This window comes from Ornithorhynchus anatinus, chromosome X1 (genome assembly GCF_004115215.2).
Source record: "Ornithorhynchus anatinus isolate Pmale09 chromosome X1, mOrnAna1.pri.v4, whole genome shotgun sequence".
NCBI lineage: Eukaryota > Metazoa > Chordata > Mammalia > Monotremata > Ornithorhynchidae > Ornithorhynchus > Ornithorhynchus anatinus.
In genome coordinates this window covers 80,354,248-80,367,861 of record NC_041749.1, presented here as the reverse complement: position 1 = coordinate 80,367,861, position 13,614 = coordinate 80,354,248, and the positions used below count along the sequence as shown (strand labels likewise).

General features: G+C 49.3%; 1 protein-coding gene across 1 annotated transcript in view; it reads left to right on the top strand.

Annotated features, from left to right (window-relative positions):
• The window catches only part of KCTD19 (potassium channel tetramerization domain containing 19), a 42,253-nt gene extending 28,752 nt beyond the window's left edge, over positions 1-13,501 (top strand). Inside the window, exons 10-16 of the mRNA XM_029050006.2 lie at positions 6,995-7,078; positions 7,301-7,475; positions 9,890-10,472; positions 11,308-11,469; positions 12,195-12,349; positions 12,845-12,946; positions 13,205-13,501. Of these exons, the coding sequence (XP_028905839.1) occupies positions 6,995-7,078; positions 7,301-7,475; positions 9,890-10,472; positions 11,308-11,469; positions 12,195-12,349; positions 12,845-12,946; positions 13,205-13,318 (1,375 nt within the window). The 3' untranslated portion in view covers positions 13,319-13,501. The remainder of the gene's footprint in view (positions 1-6,994; positions 7,079-7,300; positions 7,476-9,889; positions 10,473-11,307; positions 11,470-12,194; positions 12,350-12,844; positions 12,947-13,204) is intronic.
• The last annotated feature ends 113 nt before the right edge of the window (positions 13,502-13,614 follow it).

The window sequence follows — 13,614 nt, the reverse complement described above, 5'->3', positions numbered from 1 at the left end:
GATATAACAGACACATTCTCTGCCCACACTTCAGAGAGTACAATACCACAGAGTTAGCAGACATTCCCTGTCCACAACGAACTTTCAGTCTAAGGGGAACGGTTTCCTTAGTTGTTTGCTCAGGAGTCTGTCTCTTCAACAGCAATTGGCAAAGCTTCCCAAAACCGGTATTCTAGAACTTATGCCTGGAGCAGAGGGTTGGACTGACTGGCGTCTGATTCTGTCTTCGAAAAATGGCCTCCAAATTGCCAAAACAGCTAAATGTTAAACTCCTAGAGAAAGGAGACATCTGCAAGGGGCTCTGCCGCAGTCTGAGTAATAGTGCTCTGGACACATGAAACTCCATCCACAGTCCTCAGTATAAACCACAAATAGACAAGCCGCCCACCAAGCCATTGAGACACTGGGCATGGTCAAGCGAGGTCACCAAGGCTGGATTGATATCAATGATCTGGAGATGAAAAGTCTATTTGCTGCTAAACAATTCCTGAACCAACAACATCTTGCAGCATCCCATGATTCCTAAACATATCAGATTAGCAGAAATTTGGTTGAGTTAATAATAATAATCATAATGGTAATAATTATGGCATTTGTTAAGCGCTTACTATGTGCCAAGCACTGTACTAAGCGCTGGGGTGGACACAAGGAAATTGGGTTGGACACGGTCTAGAACATTCATGTCAGGGGGTGGGATGTCAAAGGGGGAGGAGGTTTCAGGACCGAGGAGGGACATGGGTAAGGGGTCGATGTGAGATAGATGAGTAGGTTGGTGTTAGAGGGGTGAAACGTGTGGGCTGGGTTGTCAAGGAGATCAGCCAGAGATCATGATAGTGTGCCTTAAAGCCAATGGTAAGGAGTTTCTGTTTGATGCAGAGGTCGATGGGCAACCACTGGAGGTTCACAAGGGGTGGGGGAGATATCCCCTCTTCAAAGCCCTACTGAGAGCTCACCTCCTTCAGGAGACCTTCCCAGATTGAGCCCCCCCGTCCCTCTGCTCCTCCTTCTTCCCTCCCTACACCCTTCTCCCCTCAACACTGTGCATATTTGTATATGTGATTTATTACCCTATTAATTTTGTTAATGACGTGTATATCTCTATGATTCTATTTATCTTGATGATGTTGTTTTGTTTTGTTTTGTTCTGTTTTGCTTTGCTGTCTGTCTCCCCCATTTAGACTGTGAGCTCATTGTCGGGCAGGGATTGTCTCTATCTGTTGCTGAATTGTACATCCCAAGCACTTAGTACAATATTCTGCACATAGTAAGCACTCAATAAATACTATTGAATGAATGAATGAATTGATTTGTAGAAAAATGATCCAAGCAGTGGATTGAATTAGGAACTGGAGTGGGGAATGACAGGGGGCAGGGAGGTCAGCAAGGAGGCTGATGCAGTAGTCAAGGAGGGCAATGATAAGTTCTTGTATCAGCATAGTAGCCGTTTGGAAGGAGGGGATAGGGCAGATTCAAGGAGGGAATCCTAAAGAGAGGGGAACAGCAGTGTTATTTTCATTTCAATAGTCTCCTCAACACACCTTCTATTGATTGAGGTCCTTCAAAACACAGGCAACTTTCCAACATGCGAAGAAAGACACAGCACTTGTCCTATTGAGAAAGTCACCACAGCAGTCCGAGCCATGAAAAATGGCAGAGCACCTGGACCTGAGGATATCGCCTCCCTCCTGGCAAGTGCCACCCTCTCCACCTGTGTTTTGGACCCCATTCCCGCTCACCTTATAAAAACTACCGGCCCTTCCCTCCTCCCCTCCTTAACTTCTATCTTTAACCACTCACTCTCCAATGGCTTCTTCCCTTCTGCCTTCAAACATGCCCATTTCTCCCCCATCCTAAAAAAACCCTCTCTTGACCTCACTTCCTCTTCCAGTTATCATCCTATCTCCCTCCTACCTTTCCTTTCTAAACTCCCAGAATGAGTCAGAACAACATTCTGAGCTACCTGAATGAACTGTACATCCTGGAGTTGCGCCTGGGCTCCGGAGTAGTCGCCTGGGGCATCCCTATCACAACGTCTTTCCGCCGCCCCGGGAATTACACACCGCAGTGGTCTACACCGAGAAGGACAATAAGAAATCCAAGTTGGTCATCTACGGGGGCATAAGTGGCTGCAGGTTGGGAGATCTCTGGATGCTGGACATTGGTAAGGGACCCAGGGCAGTGTTCAGATCCTACGATGAGACTGACCGGTGAGATATAAGCAGGCTTCAGGGCTTATCGAAGACATTAATGGAGCTGGGGGTGGGTGAGGGGGAGCCAGGAGGACGGAGCGATGTGGCTTACCCTATTTATTTTGTTAATGAGGCGTATATCTCCATGATTCTATTTATCTTGATGATGTTTTGTTTTGTTCTGTTTTGCTTTGCTGTCTGCCTCCCCCGTTTAGACTGTGAGCCTGTTATTGGGTAGGGATTGTCTCTATCTGTTGCCGAATTGTCCATTTCAAGCGCTTAGTATAGTGCTGTGCACATAGTAAGCTCTCAATAAATACTATTGAATGAATGAATGAATCTACACTCGCTGCCTTGAATTCCTCAACTCCAACTCTCTCCTGGACCCTCTCCAATCTGGCTCCCGTCCCCTCCACTCCACCGAAACTGCCCTCTCAAAGGTCACTAATGACCTTCTTCTTGCCAAATCCAATGGCTCCTACTCTATCCTAATCCTCCTCGACCTCTCAGCTGCCTTTGACACTGTTGACCATCCCCTTCTCCTCCACACTTTATCTCACCTTGGCTTCATGGACTCTGTCCTCTTCTGGTTCCCCTCTTATCTCTCTGGCTGCTCATTCTCGGTCTCCTTCGTGGGCTCCTCCCCTTCCTCCCATCCACTAACTGCAGGGGTTCCTCAAGGGTCAGTTCTTGGCCCTCTTCTGTTCTCCATCTATACTCACTCCCTTGGGGAACTCATTCACTCTCATGGCTTCAACTATCATCTCTACGCAGATGACACCCAAATCTATGTCTCCTCTCCTGTTCTCTCCCCATCCCTCCAGGCTCGTATCTCCTCCTGCCTTCAGGACGTCTCCACTTGGATGTCTGCCCACCACCTAAAACTCAACATGTCTAAAACTGAGCTCCTTATCTTCCCTCCCAAACCCTGTCCTCTCACTGACTTCCCTGTCACTGTGGACGGCACGACCATCCTTCCCATCTCACAGGCCCACAACCTTGGTGTCATCCTTGGCTCTGCTGTATCATTCACCCCACACATCCAATCCGTCACCAACACCTGCTGGTCCCACCTTCACAATATCGCCAAGATCCGCCCTTTCCTCTACATTCAAACTGCTATCGTGCTGCTACAAGCTCTCATAATATCCCGACCGGATTATTGTGTCAGTCTCCTCTTGGATTTCCCTTCCTCCTGTCTCTCCCCACTCCAGTCTATTCTTCATTCCGCTGCCCGGATCATCTTCCTACAGAAACGCTCTCGGCATGTCACTCCCCTCCTCAAAAACCTCTAGTGGTTGCCTATCAACCTTCGCACGAAACAAAAACTCACTCTTGGCTTCAAAGCTCTCCAACACCTTGCACCCTCCTACCTCACCTCCCTTCTCTCTTTTTATTGCCCACCCCGTACACTCCACTCCTCTGCCGCTCACCTCCTCACTGTCCGCTGTTCGCGCCTGTCACACCGTCGACCCCTGGCCCACGTCCTACCACTGTCCTGGAATGCCCTCCCTCCTCACGTCCTCCAAACTAACGCTCTTCCCCTCTTCAGGGCCCTACTGAGGGCTCACCTCCAGGAGGCCTTCCCAGGCTGAGCCCTCCCTTTCCCTCTGCTCTCCCTCCCCTTCCCCCCACCCTCTGCTCTTCCCCCTTCCCCTCCCCTCAGTACTGTGCTCATTTGTATATATTATTTATTACCTTATTTATTTTGTTAATGGGGTGTACATCTCCTCCATTCTATTTATCTTGATGATGTTATCTTGTTTTTGTTTTGTTCTGTTTTGCTTTGCTGTCTGTCTCCTCCGTTTAGACTGTGAGTCCATTAATGGGCTGGGATTGTCTCTATCTGTTGCTGAATTGTACATCCCAAGCGCTTAGTACAGTTCTCTGCACATAGTAAGCACTCAATAAATACTATTGAATGAATGAATGAATGGAAACTAATTCTCTTCCCCTCTTCAAAACCCTACTTAGAGCTCACCTCTTCCAAGAGGCCTTCCCAGACTGAGCTTCCCCTTTTCCCTCTGCTCCCTCTGCTCCCCCTCTACCCTCCCTTCACCTCCCCTCAGCTAAGCCCTCTTTTCCCCCCTTTCCCTCTGCCCCTTCCCCTCTCCCTTCCCCTCCCCTCAGCACTGTGCTCGTTCACTCAAAATGTATATATTTTCATTACCCTATTTATTTTGTTAATGAGATGTACATCACCTTGATTCTATTTATTGCTATTCTTTTAATGAGATGTTCATCCCCTTGATTCTATTTATTGCTATTGTTTTTGTCTGTCTGTCTCCCCCACTTAGACTGTAAGCCCGTCAATGGGCAGGGACTGTCTCTATCTGTTGCTGATTTGTACATTCCAAGCGCTTAGTACAATGCTCTGCACACAGTAAGCACTCAATAAATACTATTGAATGAATGAATGAATGAATTGATTTGATTTGTAGAAAAATGATCCAAGCAGTGGATTGAAGTAGGAACTGGAGTGGGGAACGACAGGAGGCAGGGAGGTCAGCAAGGAGGCTGATACAGTAGGGCAATGATAAATTCTTGGATTGGCATTGTAGCCATTTGGATGGAGGGGATAGGGCAGATTCAAGGAGGGAATCCTAAAGAGAGGGGAACAGCAGTGTTATTTTCATTTCAATAGTCTCCTCAATACACCTTCTACTATTGACTGAGGTCCTTCAAAACACAGGCAACTTTTCAACATGCAAAGAAATACACAGCACTTGTCCTATTGAGAGAGTCACTACAGCAATCTGAGCCATGAAAAATGGCAGAGTACCTGGACCTGATAGCATACCTCCTATGATCTCAAGGTATGGCGGGCACACCTTGTTTCCACACTTACACGAGCTCTTTCTCATTCATTCATTCATTCATTCAATCGTATTTATTGAACATGTAATGTGTGCAGAGCACTGTACTAAGAACTTGGGAGAGTACAATGCAACAATAAACAGAGATTCCACATGTTCTCAAAGGGACTACCAGCCTAATCTTCTTCAAAAAGAAAGCTGAAAAATCCAACTGAGACCTTAATCTCCATTGACAGCAAGGTCCTAGCGAGACTCCTCTTGGACTGATTACTGAAGAAGATCATTGACCGGATGCTCCTAGAATCACAATTTGGTTTTAAATCAATCACAGTGAGAGCCAGTGAAGCAGCATGACCTAGTGGTTAGAATAGGGGCTTGGAAGTCAGAAGGACCTGGATTCTAATCCCGGCTCTGTCACTTGTCTGCTACGTGATCTTGGGCAAGTCACTTCACTTCTCTGTGCCTCAGCCACCTCATCTGTAACATGGGGATTAAGACTGTGAGCCCCATGTGGGACAGGGACTGTGTCCAACCGGGTTAGTTTGTATCTACCTCAGGGCTTAGAACAGTGCTTGACATATAGAAAGTGCTTAACAACTACTATCATTATTATTATTACCCAGTGGCATTTACAGAGAGGAAGCAGTGTGGCCTAGTGGATAAAGGGTATAAAGCATGGCCAAGTGGTTAAAGCACAGGCCTGGGAGCCAGAGGACCTGGGTTCTAATGCTAGCTCTGCTTCTTGCCTGCTGTGACCTTGGGCAAATCACTTAACTTCTCTGTGCCTCAGTTTCCTCAACTGTGAAATGAGGGTTAAATACTCATCCTCCCTTCTATTTAGACTGTGAGCCCCTGAGGGACAGGGACTGTCTCTGGCCTGATAAACTCACATCTACCTCAGTGCTTAAAACAGTGCTTGACACATAGTAAGCACTTAACAAATACCATTAAAAAAAAAAGACAAGTGCAGGCAGCAGCACCAAGTCATAACTGATCTCTGCTTTTCCTCTCGGTCCCATGATAATGCCTACAGTGTGTGCTACTCTTGCTGGGTTCTGACAGGTTCAGAGTCATATTTTCCTAGGTCTTTCCAAGGTTGGGTTTAGAGCTCTTAATTGGATGGTTATGAGGAGTCGAGTGGACGTTGGGGCACCAATCAATCAATCATATTTGTTGAACACTGACTGAGTGCAGAGCACTGTATCAAGTGCTTGGGAGAGTGGAATATAACCAAGTTGGTAAACACGTTACCTGCCCACAACGAGCTTACAGTTTAGAAGGGGAGACAGATATTAATATAATGAATAAAGGAAGAAAATCCAAGTGCACGGGTGATGCAGAAGGGAGTGGAAGAAGAGGAAATGAGGACTTAAATGAGGAAGGCCTCTTGGAGGAGCCATTCATTCAGGAGCCTTCTAACGACGGGAGGATTTGAAATTAGGGCTTTTAGTTCTCAGTGAGTTTTCTCATCGGAGAGCAGCATGGCCTAGTGGAAAGAGCCCAGGCCCGGGAGTCAGAAAACCTGGGTTCTCATCCTGGCTCTGCCAGCTGCCCGCTGTGTGACCTTGGACAAGTCACTGCACTTCTCTGGGCCTCCATTTCCTCATCTGTAAAATGGGGATTCAATGTCTGTTCTCCCTCCCACTTAGACCGTGAGCCCTGTGTGGGACAGGGACTGTATCTGACCTGGTTAATTGTTTCTACCCCAGTGCTTAAAACAGTGCTTGACACACAGTAAGTGTTTAACGTATGCCATAATATTAATACTAATACTAGTAGCTCACCCTAAAGCAACTATTTAGGCATCCCGCTGTCATCCACTCTCATGTCCCTGACTTGCCCGGTGCAGGCATGGAGGTGTGATTCAAAGCCTAGTATTCAGCATTCATGCCTTGCTATACCCATCTGGCTTCCCAGTCCACCCCAAGAAAGCCCACCTTGCATTGGGTGTGGGCCCGCCCATCTTAGAAGTTGTTCTGTTGTTCACAGAGAGTGGCCGCTCTTCTGCCAAGAGGTTAAGGAGTTCAAAATCACTGCCCTGATGGATGCCATGGCTAAGTTTGAAGACCAAAGGTGAGGGAATTCATACATACAAATGAGAGGGTTCGCAGCCACTGAGGTTAGACATTCAAGGCCAGGCGCTGGCCTGAGCATTTTTATGTTTCCAGGCGCCTTCTGTAAAATCCAAGACCTGCTCTCTATCTCGGTCAGTGAGGGTCGGGGTGGGGGAGGTGCTCTCAGAGTTCTTCTTCCTTACACCCTGAAACTGAGGGCCACTTCTTGATACCCACTGAGGCCTCAGGCTCTGGACCTGGAAGCCCCTGTTGCCTTGCTGAATCCAGCCAAGGTTTGCAGCCTGGAGGCCCCAGAGAAGGAACTGGGGGGAAGAGCAACAGCAGCAGCAGCAACAGCATCCTTCAACGGAAATCAGCGGAATGACCTACAAGAAGGGTTTCATGAATTCAAGGTGGTAAGTCCTGGCCCAACCGGATCTATGCCGCGGGGATGGAGGGGGCAGGGAAGGAGGGGAAGGGGAAGGAAGGAGGGGAAGAGGAAGGAAAGAAGGGGAAGAGGGAGGAGGAGACTGAGTGAGAGAGGGAGGGGAAGAATGAAGGGGAGAGGGAGAAAGAGTGCCCCTGGATATAAGGGAGCTAGGCTGAGAAAGCTAGGAGGCCAAGGGCTGTCTCCTTCCCTGGTGGGCCCCCATAAAAATACAACTAGTTCCCCGGGCTTCCTGACCCCACCCTGAGAGGTAGTGATTCTTGACTCCTAGACAGCATCTGCAGTACATGGTTGATATTAGAGGAAGGGTCTGGCCTCTCTGACCCTTGACAGTGATGTTCTAAAGTGACTGGTCCTAGAACCCCTAGGGATCCCAACTCTGCTTGCCCCCGAAGTACTAATGAAGGTCCAGGAACCATAGATGAGCAATACGGTTGGGCTGGGTGAGGGGCAGCAGCTCCTGGGGCTGTGGGACTAGCTGGAGCCAAACAAGCCAGGGGGCCAGGCATAAACAGGAGATGGCAAACTGGCACAGCTTTTGTATCGATCAATCAATGGTATTATTGAGAACTGACTGCGTGCAGAGCACCGTACTAAGTGCTTGGGAGAGTACAGTTCAACAGAGTCGGTAGACACATTCCCTTTCTGCAATGAACTTACGGTCTAGAGGGGGAGACAGACATTAATATAAATAAATGAGGGATGAATTGATCGGTGGTATTTATTGAACACTTACTGTGTGCAGAGCACTGTACTAGGTGCTTGGGAGAGCACAATATGGAATTGGTAGATATGTTCCCCGCCCACATGTACATACTTTTTGGGCTTAAAGGGTACAGATCCAAGTGTATAGATGACACAGAAAGGAGAAGTTGGGCAAAGAGGGCTTAATCAGGGAAGGCTTCTTGGAGGAGATGTGACTGTAATAAGGCTTGGAAGATGGGGAGAGTGATAGGCTATTGGGTATGAAGGAGGGAGTGTTCCAGGCCAGAGGGAGGACATGGTAAAGGGGTCAGCAGCGAGAAAGATGAGATCGGGGCACAGTGAGTAAGCTGACACTTGAGGAGTGAAGTGTGAGGACTGCGCTGTAGTAGGAGATCAGCGAGATAAAGTAGGTGGGGGCAAACTGTTTGAATGCTTTAAAACTAATGGTAAGGAGTTTCTGTTTCATGTGAAGTGGATGGGCAACCACTGGAGTGGGGAGATGTGAACTGAACTTTTTTTTAAGAAAAATGATCTGGGCAGCAGAGTGAAGTAAGGATGGAGTGGGGAGGGACAAAAGGCAGGGAAGTCAGCAAGGAGGCCGATGCAGTAGTCAAGATGAAGTCACAAGTCTAGAGGAGTAGCACGCCTAGTGGAAAGAGCACGGGCCTGGGAGTCAGAGTTTGTGGGTTCGAATCCCAGTTCTGCCACATGTCTGCTGTGTGACCTTGCGCAAGTCACTTAACTTCTCTGTGCCTCAAGTACCTCATCCGTAAAATGGGGATCAAGATTGTTAGCCCCGTGAGGGACAAGGACTGTGTCTAACCTGATTACCTTGTATTTCCCTGAGCACTTAGAACGGTGCTTGGCACATAGTAAGTGCTTAACAAATTCCACAATTATTATTATTATTATTATTATTATTAAGGTGGGATATGATAAATGCTTGGAGCAGCAGAGTAGCAGTGGATGGAGAGGAAAGGGCAGATTTTAGCAAAGTTGTGAAGGTAGAACTGACAGGATCTGATAACAGATTGACTATGTGTGTTATACTAGAGAGATGATGCCAAGGTTATGGGCTTGTGAAATAGGGGGGATGGTGGTGTTGTCTACAGTTATGGAAAAAACGGGGGAGAGCGGGAGTTACTTGGGAAGATGAGAAGTCCTGTTTTGAACATGGGTTAATTTGGGTTGTCAGCAGAACATCGAGGTAGAGATGTCCTGAAGGCAGGAGAAAATGTGAGAGTCCAGTTGAAGGAGAGAGGTCAGGGCTGGAGAGGTAAATTGGAGAATCATCTACATAAAGATGGTAGTTGAAGCCATGGGAGCAAATGAGTTCTCTATGGGAGCGGGCGTAGATGGAGAATAGAAGGGGGCCCAGAGCTAAGCCTTGAGGAAGCCTCATTGTCAGAGGGGGGGAGGCAGAAGAGGAGCCCGTGAAGGAGGCCAAGTGTACCAACTCTGTTTTATTGTACTCTCCCAAGTGCTTAGTACAGTTCTCGGCACATAGTTAAGTGCTCAGTAAATACGATTGAATGAATGAATGAGGAGAACCAGGAGAGGGCAGGGTCAGTGAAACCAAGGTTGGATAAAGTTTCCAGGAGAAAAGGGTGGTCCCCAGTGTCTCGGGCAGGTAAGAGGTCTAGGAGGATTAGGATGGATGTATGTTCTCCTTTTCAGCCCATATCCGGTGTGCCGGTGGACCTCCCGGGCACGTTCTCGACCAGCTTCAGTCAAAAGGCGGTGATTCCCCGGGAGGATGAGCCATCTGCCAGTTCTATATCCGTGGACCTGACCAGAACCTATTCCTTTGGCTTGTACCCCCCGTACTCAAGACCAGGTGCTGCTCCTCAGGGCTGGCTCCGCCTGGCTCCGCCCCTCAAGGATTACACCAGAAGCAACGCCCCCCAGGGCTGCCCTGATCAAGTTGTATTCACTACTCCCATGCAGAAAGTTATCACCCTGATCAGAGATCGGGGCATGGCTAACAACGAACAATGGAACCTTCAGAGGCTGATCATCCCTGTGAAGTCTGCCTCAGCAGGGGTCACTATGAACCTCACTCCCACACCTGGGGTGGCCTACCAACCAAACCTGACAATTATCCCTTGGACAGTCCAACCCGCTACCCCAGAGATGCCAGCACCCTTATTCAAGCCTGGCTTCCAAGTCAATGGCCTGGAGCAGAAATTCAATCTGAAATTCCCTGGAACAAGATCCATCTCTCTGACATCCCTGGGGAGGCAAGAGCCTTTTGAGAAAAGTGAGTATTCACTGCAAGCAGTCCCACGTGGTAGTCAGAGTGTTTATTAAATAAGTGTTTACTGGGTGGAGAGCACTGTACTGTGAGGTTGCCTCCTGGAAAGCCAGGGAAATCGTGGCCTCAATTCTCCCCCGTCTTCTGTATTGGGGCCTCTGGGCTAAGAACAACAACGACGACGACGATAATAATAATTATAAAATAATAATGCCAAGCACTGTACTAAATGCTGGGGAGATTGGACATTCATCAGATTGGACACTCTCCCTGTCCCACCTGGGGCTCACAGGCTAAAGCTGAGGGAGATCAGGTATTGAATTCCCATTTTACAGATGAGGAAACTGAAGCCTGGAGAAATGAAGCGACTTGCCCAAGGTCACACGGCACACATGTGGCGGAGCTGCGATTAGACCCAGGGCCCTTGGCTCACAGGCCCGTGCTCTTTCCACTTCTCATCCCGGGACCTATTTAAATTAGCAGATAAATCTTAGGCACCTGCCAAAAGAAGCCCTTTTCTTGGGGTCAGTGTGGAGGTGATTATGTGGTGGCAGGGCCCCGGCAAGGAAACTCTCCCACTCTCTCATCCCTTCTTCCGACTCTCATCTCCAGAAAGATGCCCCCCATCTACCCCGCTTCCTGTCTCGCTCTGTCCAACTTCCCCGTTCTGTTCCCCAGCCTTCATCTTGGGCTTCAAACACACCCTAGGGGTTTGGGCTTCACGCCAGAGCACAGCACGAGCTTTCTCACTCCACCTTCTCTCCCTGAAAAGATTTAGGGAGTGACCAGCCTTCTGACAGAAGTCAGAGACAACGTCCAAGTCTTCTCCTTCCTGTTGCAGAAATATCTGCCCTTGCAGCAGCAGCTGGACTAAAGTTGGGAACTATCCTCAAAGTGAGCCACCCCCCAATCATGGGGAATGATGGTCACCCCACGGACTACCAAGAGAGCATCATCTACAGCCCCCTGCTGGTCCCAGACATGGCTGTGACTCCGAGGAAAGGTTTGAGCTGGGGCTCGGGCGTAGTTTGCTCCCCGTAGTTTTCTCAAAGCCCCCAAAGCCTGTGAGGAGCCAGTCTCCCTAGGCTCACACCTTTGACTACCCTGGAGACCCACTACGGGGCAGGGGGAGGTGAGCTGTACCCACACTGAATCCATCTTGCAAACTGAGAGAGCAGGCTGGAACAGCGGGGAGCGGGCGGGGAGAATTCCACAGTCCCTCTCCTGGCAGGCATCCCATTGTCAGTCAGTCAGTCAATCGCATTTATTGAGTGCATACTGTGTGCAGAGCACTCTACTAAGCGCTGGGGAATGTACCATATAACGATATAGCAGACACATTCCCTGCCCACAATGACCTTACAGTCTAGAGGGGGAGACAGGCATTAATATAAATAAATAAAATTACAGATACGTATCTAAGTGCTGCGCGGCTGGGAGGGGGGATGAATAAAGGGAACGAGTCGAGGCAGCACAGAAGGGAATGGGAGAAGAGGAAAGGAAGGCTTAGTCAGGGAAGGCCTCTTGGAGGAGATGTGTCTTCAATAAGGCTTTGAAGCGGGGGAGAGTAATTGTCTGTTGGATATGAAGAGCCCTTCCAAGGGCTCTCTCTAGGACACAGCATGGAAATAGTGTACCGGAGGGACCCTAGACTATTTAGTGCCTTGGGGGGCGGCAGCTGGGTCATAGCCTTGGAGCTAGCTCATAGGACCTGGTTTCTCTCTGCAGAGGCACTTTTCCTGAATCTCTCTCTGTCCCGAGAGGAGATATTCTATGCCCGTATGTGTCACCATTTCCTGACTGACATCATCCTGGAGTCCATCCGGAAAAGGGACCCCATAATTATCACCACCAAGGTGGTGGTCCTGACCCACCAGGTCTGGGTAAGTAAGAGCTGCCCCCGCCTGCTGCCCCAGGGTTTCTGCTAGCACAGGTTGGGAGATGTTGCCCACAAAACCAGGAGGCACTCCAGGACTGAGACCCAAGAGATGGGACAAAGCCCCGCCACCCCCCCTCAACCCACACCCCCTCCCATCTTCTCCATCTCTTTCACCCACAGAGAGCAAGAATAACCCATTAGGATGGGGAAGGAGTGGTGCGGGAGGAGACATGAGAAACTAGGCCCTCTAAGGAGGTGACTAGAGGGCCTCGCAGGGCCGGGGACACCTGAGCAGGAGTTTGGCTAACTGCCCCGCTGCTGCCCTGGGAGCACTTGCCTGAGGAACCTCATGTTTCTTGAGCCATTCAGGCTGCCAGGTCAATCTCACCAGATCTGCTGCTTTCTAACCATCCTTGGGTGGTTCTGCAGCAGGCATGACCTCGGAGTAGGGCAGGCCCTCTGGGCCAGACTCTGTACTGACCTGTAGTTTATTCATCAGACCCTGGACATCACCACCAAACAATTTGTGACCAATCTGCTGACCATTCCTGGCTTCCAGAATGACAAGAATACTCAGGAGCATCTGCACAAATGGGTGGAGGTGAGAGACCCTAGGGGTTGGGCTTGAGGGAGGGGGGGAAGTCAAGCATTGCCCCGGCCCCAAGACAGAACAAACCAGCTGTAGGACTGGCCTGGTTGGGGGACGGGAAGGGAAGCGGGCTCGGCCCAGCCCAGCCTGCGGCCGAGGATTTAGCCCATCACTGTACATCCGAGGAGCGGAGCTGGGGCTCTGGGCAATAACCAGGGAGTACCTGTGGTTACCAGGGTACTGATGAGGGGGTGATACCTGGTCTTTCAGCTAACGCTGCCACTGGCCCAGAAGTACAGCCGCTGCATTCATCTGCTCATCAAGAAGGGGCTGGCCCACATTGTCTCCCACACCACCTTCAGTAAGGATTTGCCGGAGATATAAGCGCCCAGGGATTGTTTTAACTGGCTTTTAAGTGAGTTTGAATTGTTTCCGCAATTTTAACTGCTTAGGCTGTATTCTTTTGACTGTCATAACTGAACTGTACCTGAGCTACGTTTTAACTCTTTTAGACGTGTTGGAACTGTAGCTCTTTGGACCATATTCTAAAGATTTCACCTGCTTTAAGAGTGCTTTAACTCCGCTGGGGAAGAGGGGTGTGCGCCTGATCCTCTCTGTCCTATTTTCATGAAAAAAATACGAAACCAAGAGCACAAGAGACCCCTTCGCCCCTCCCTTCG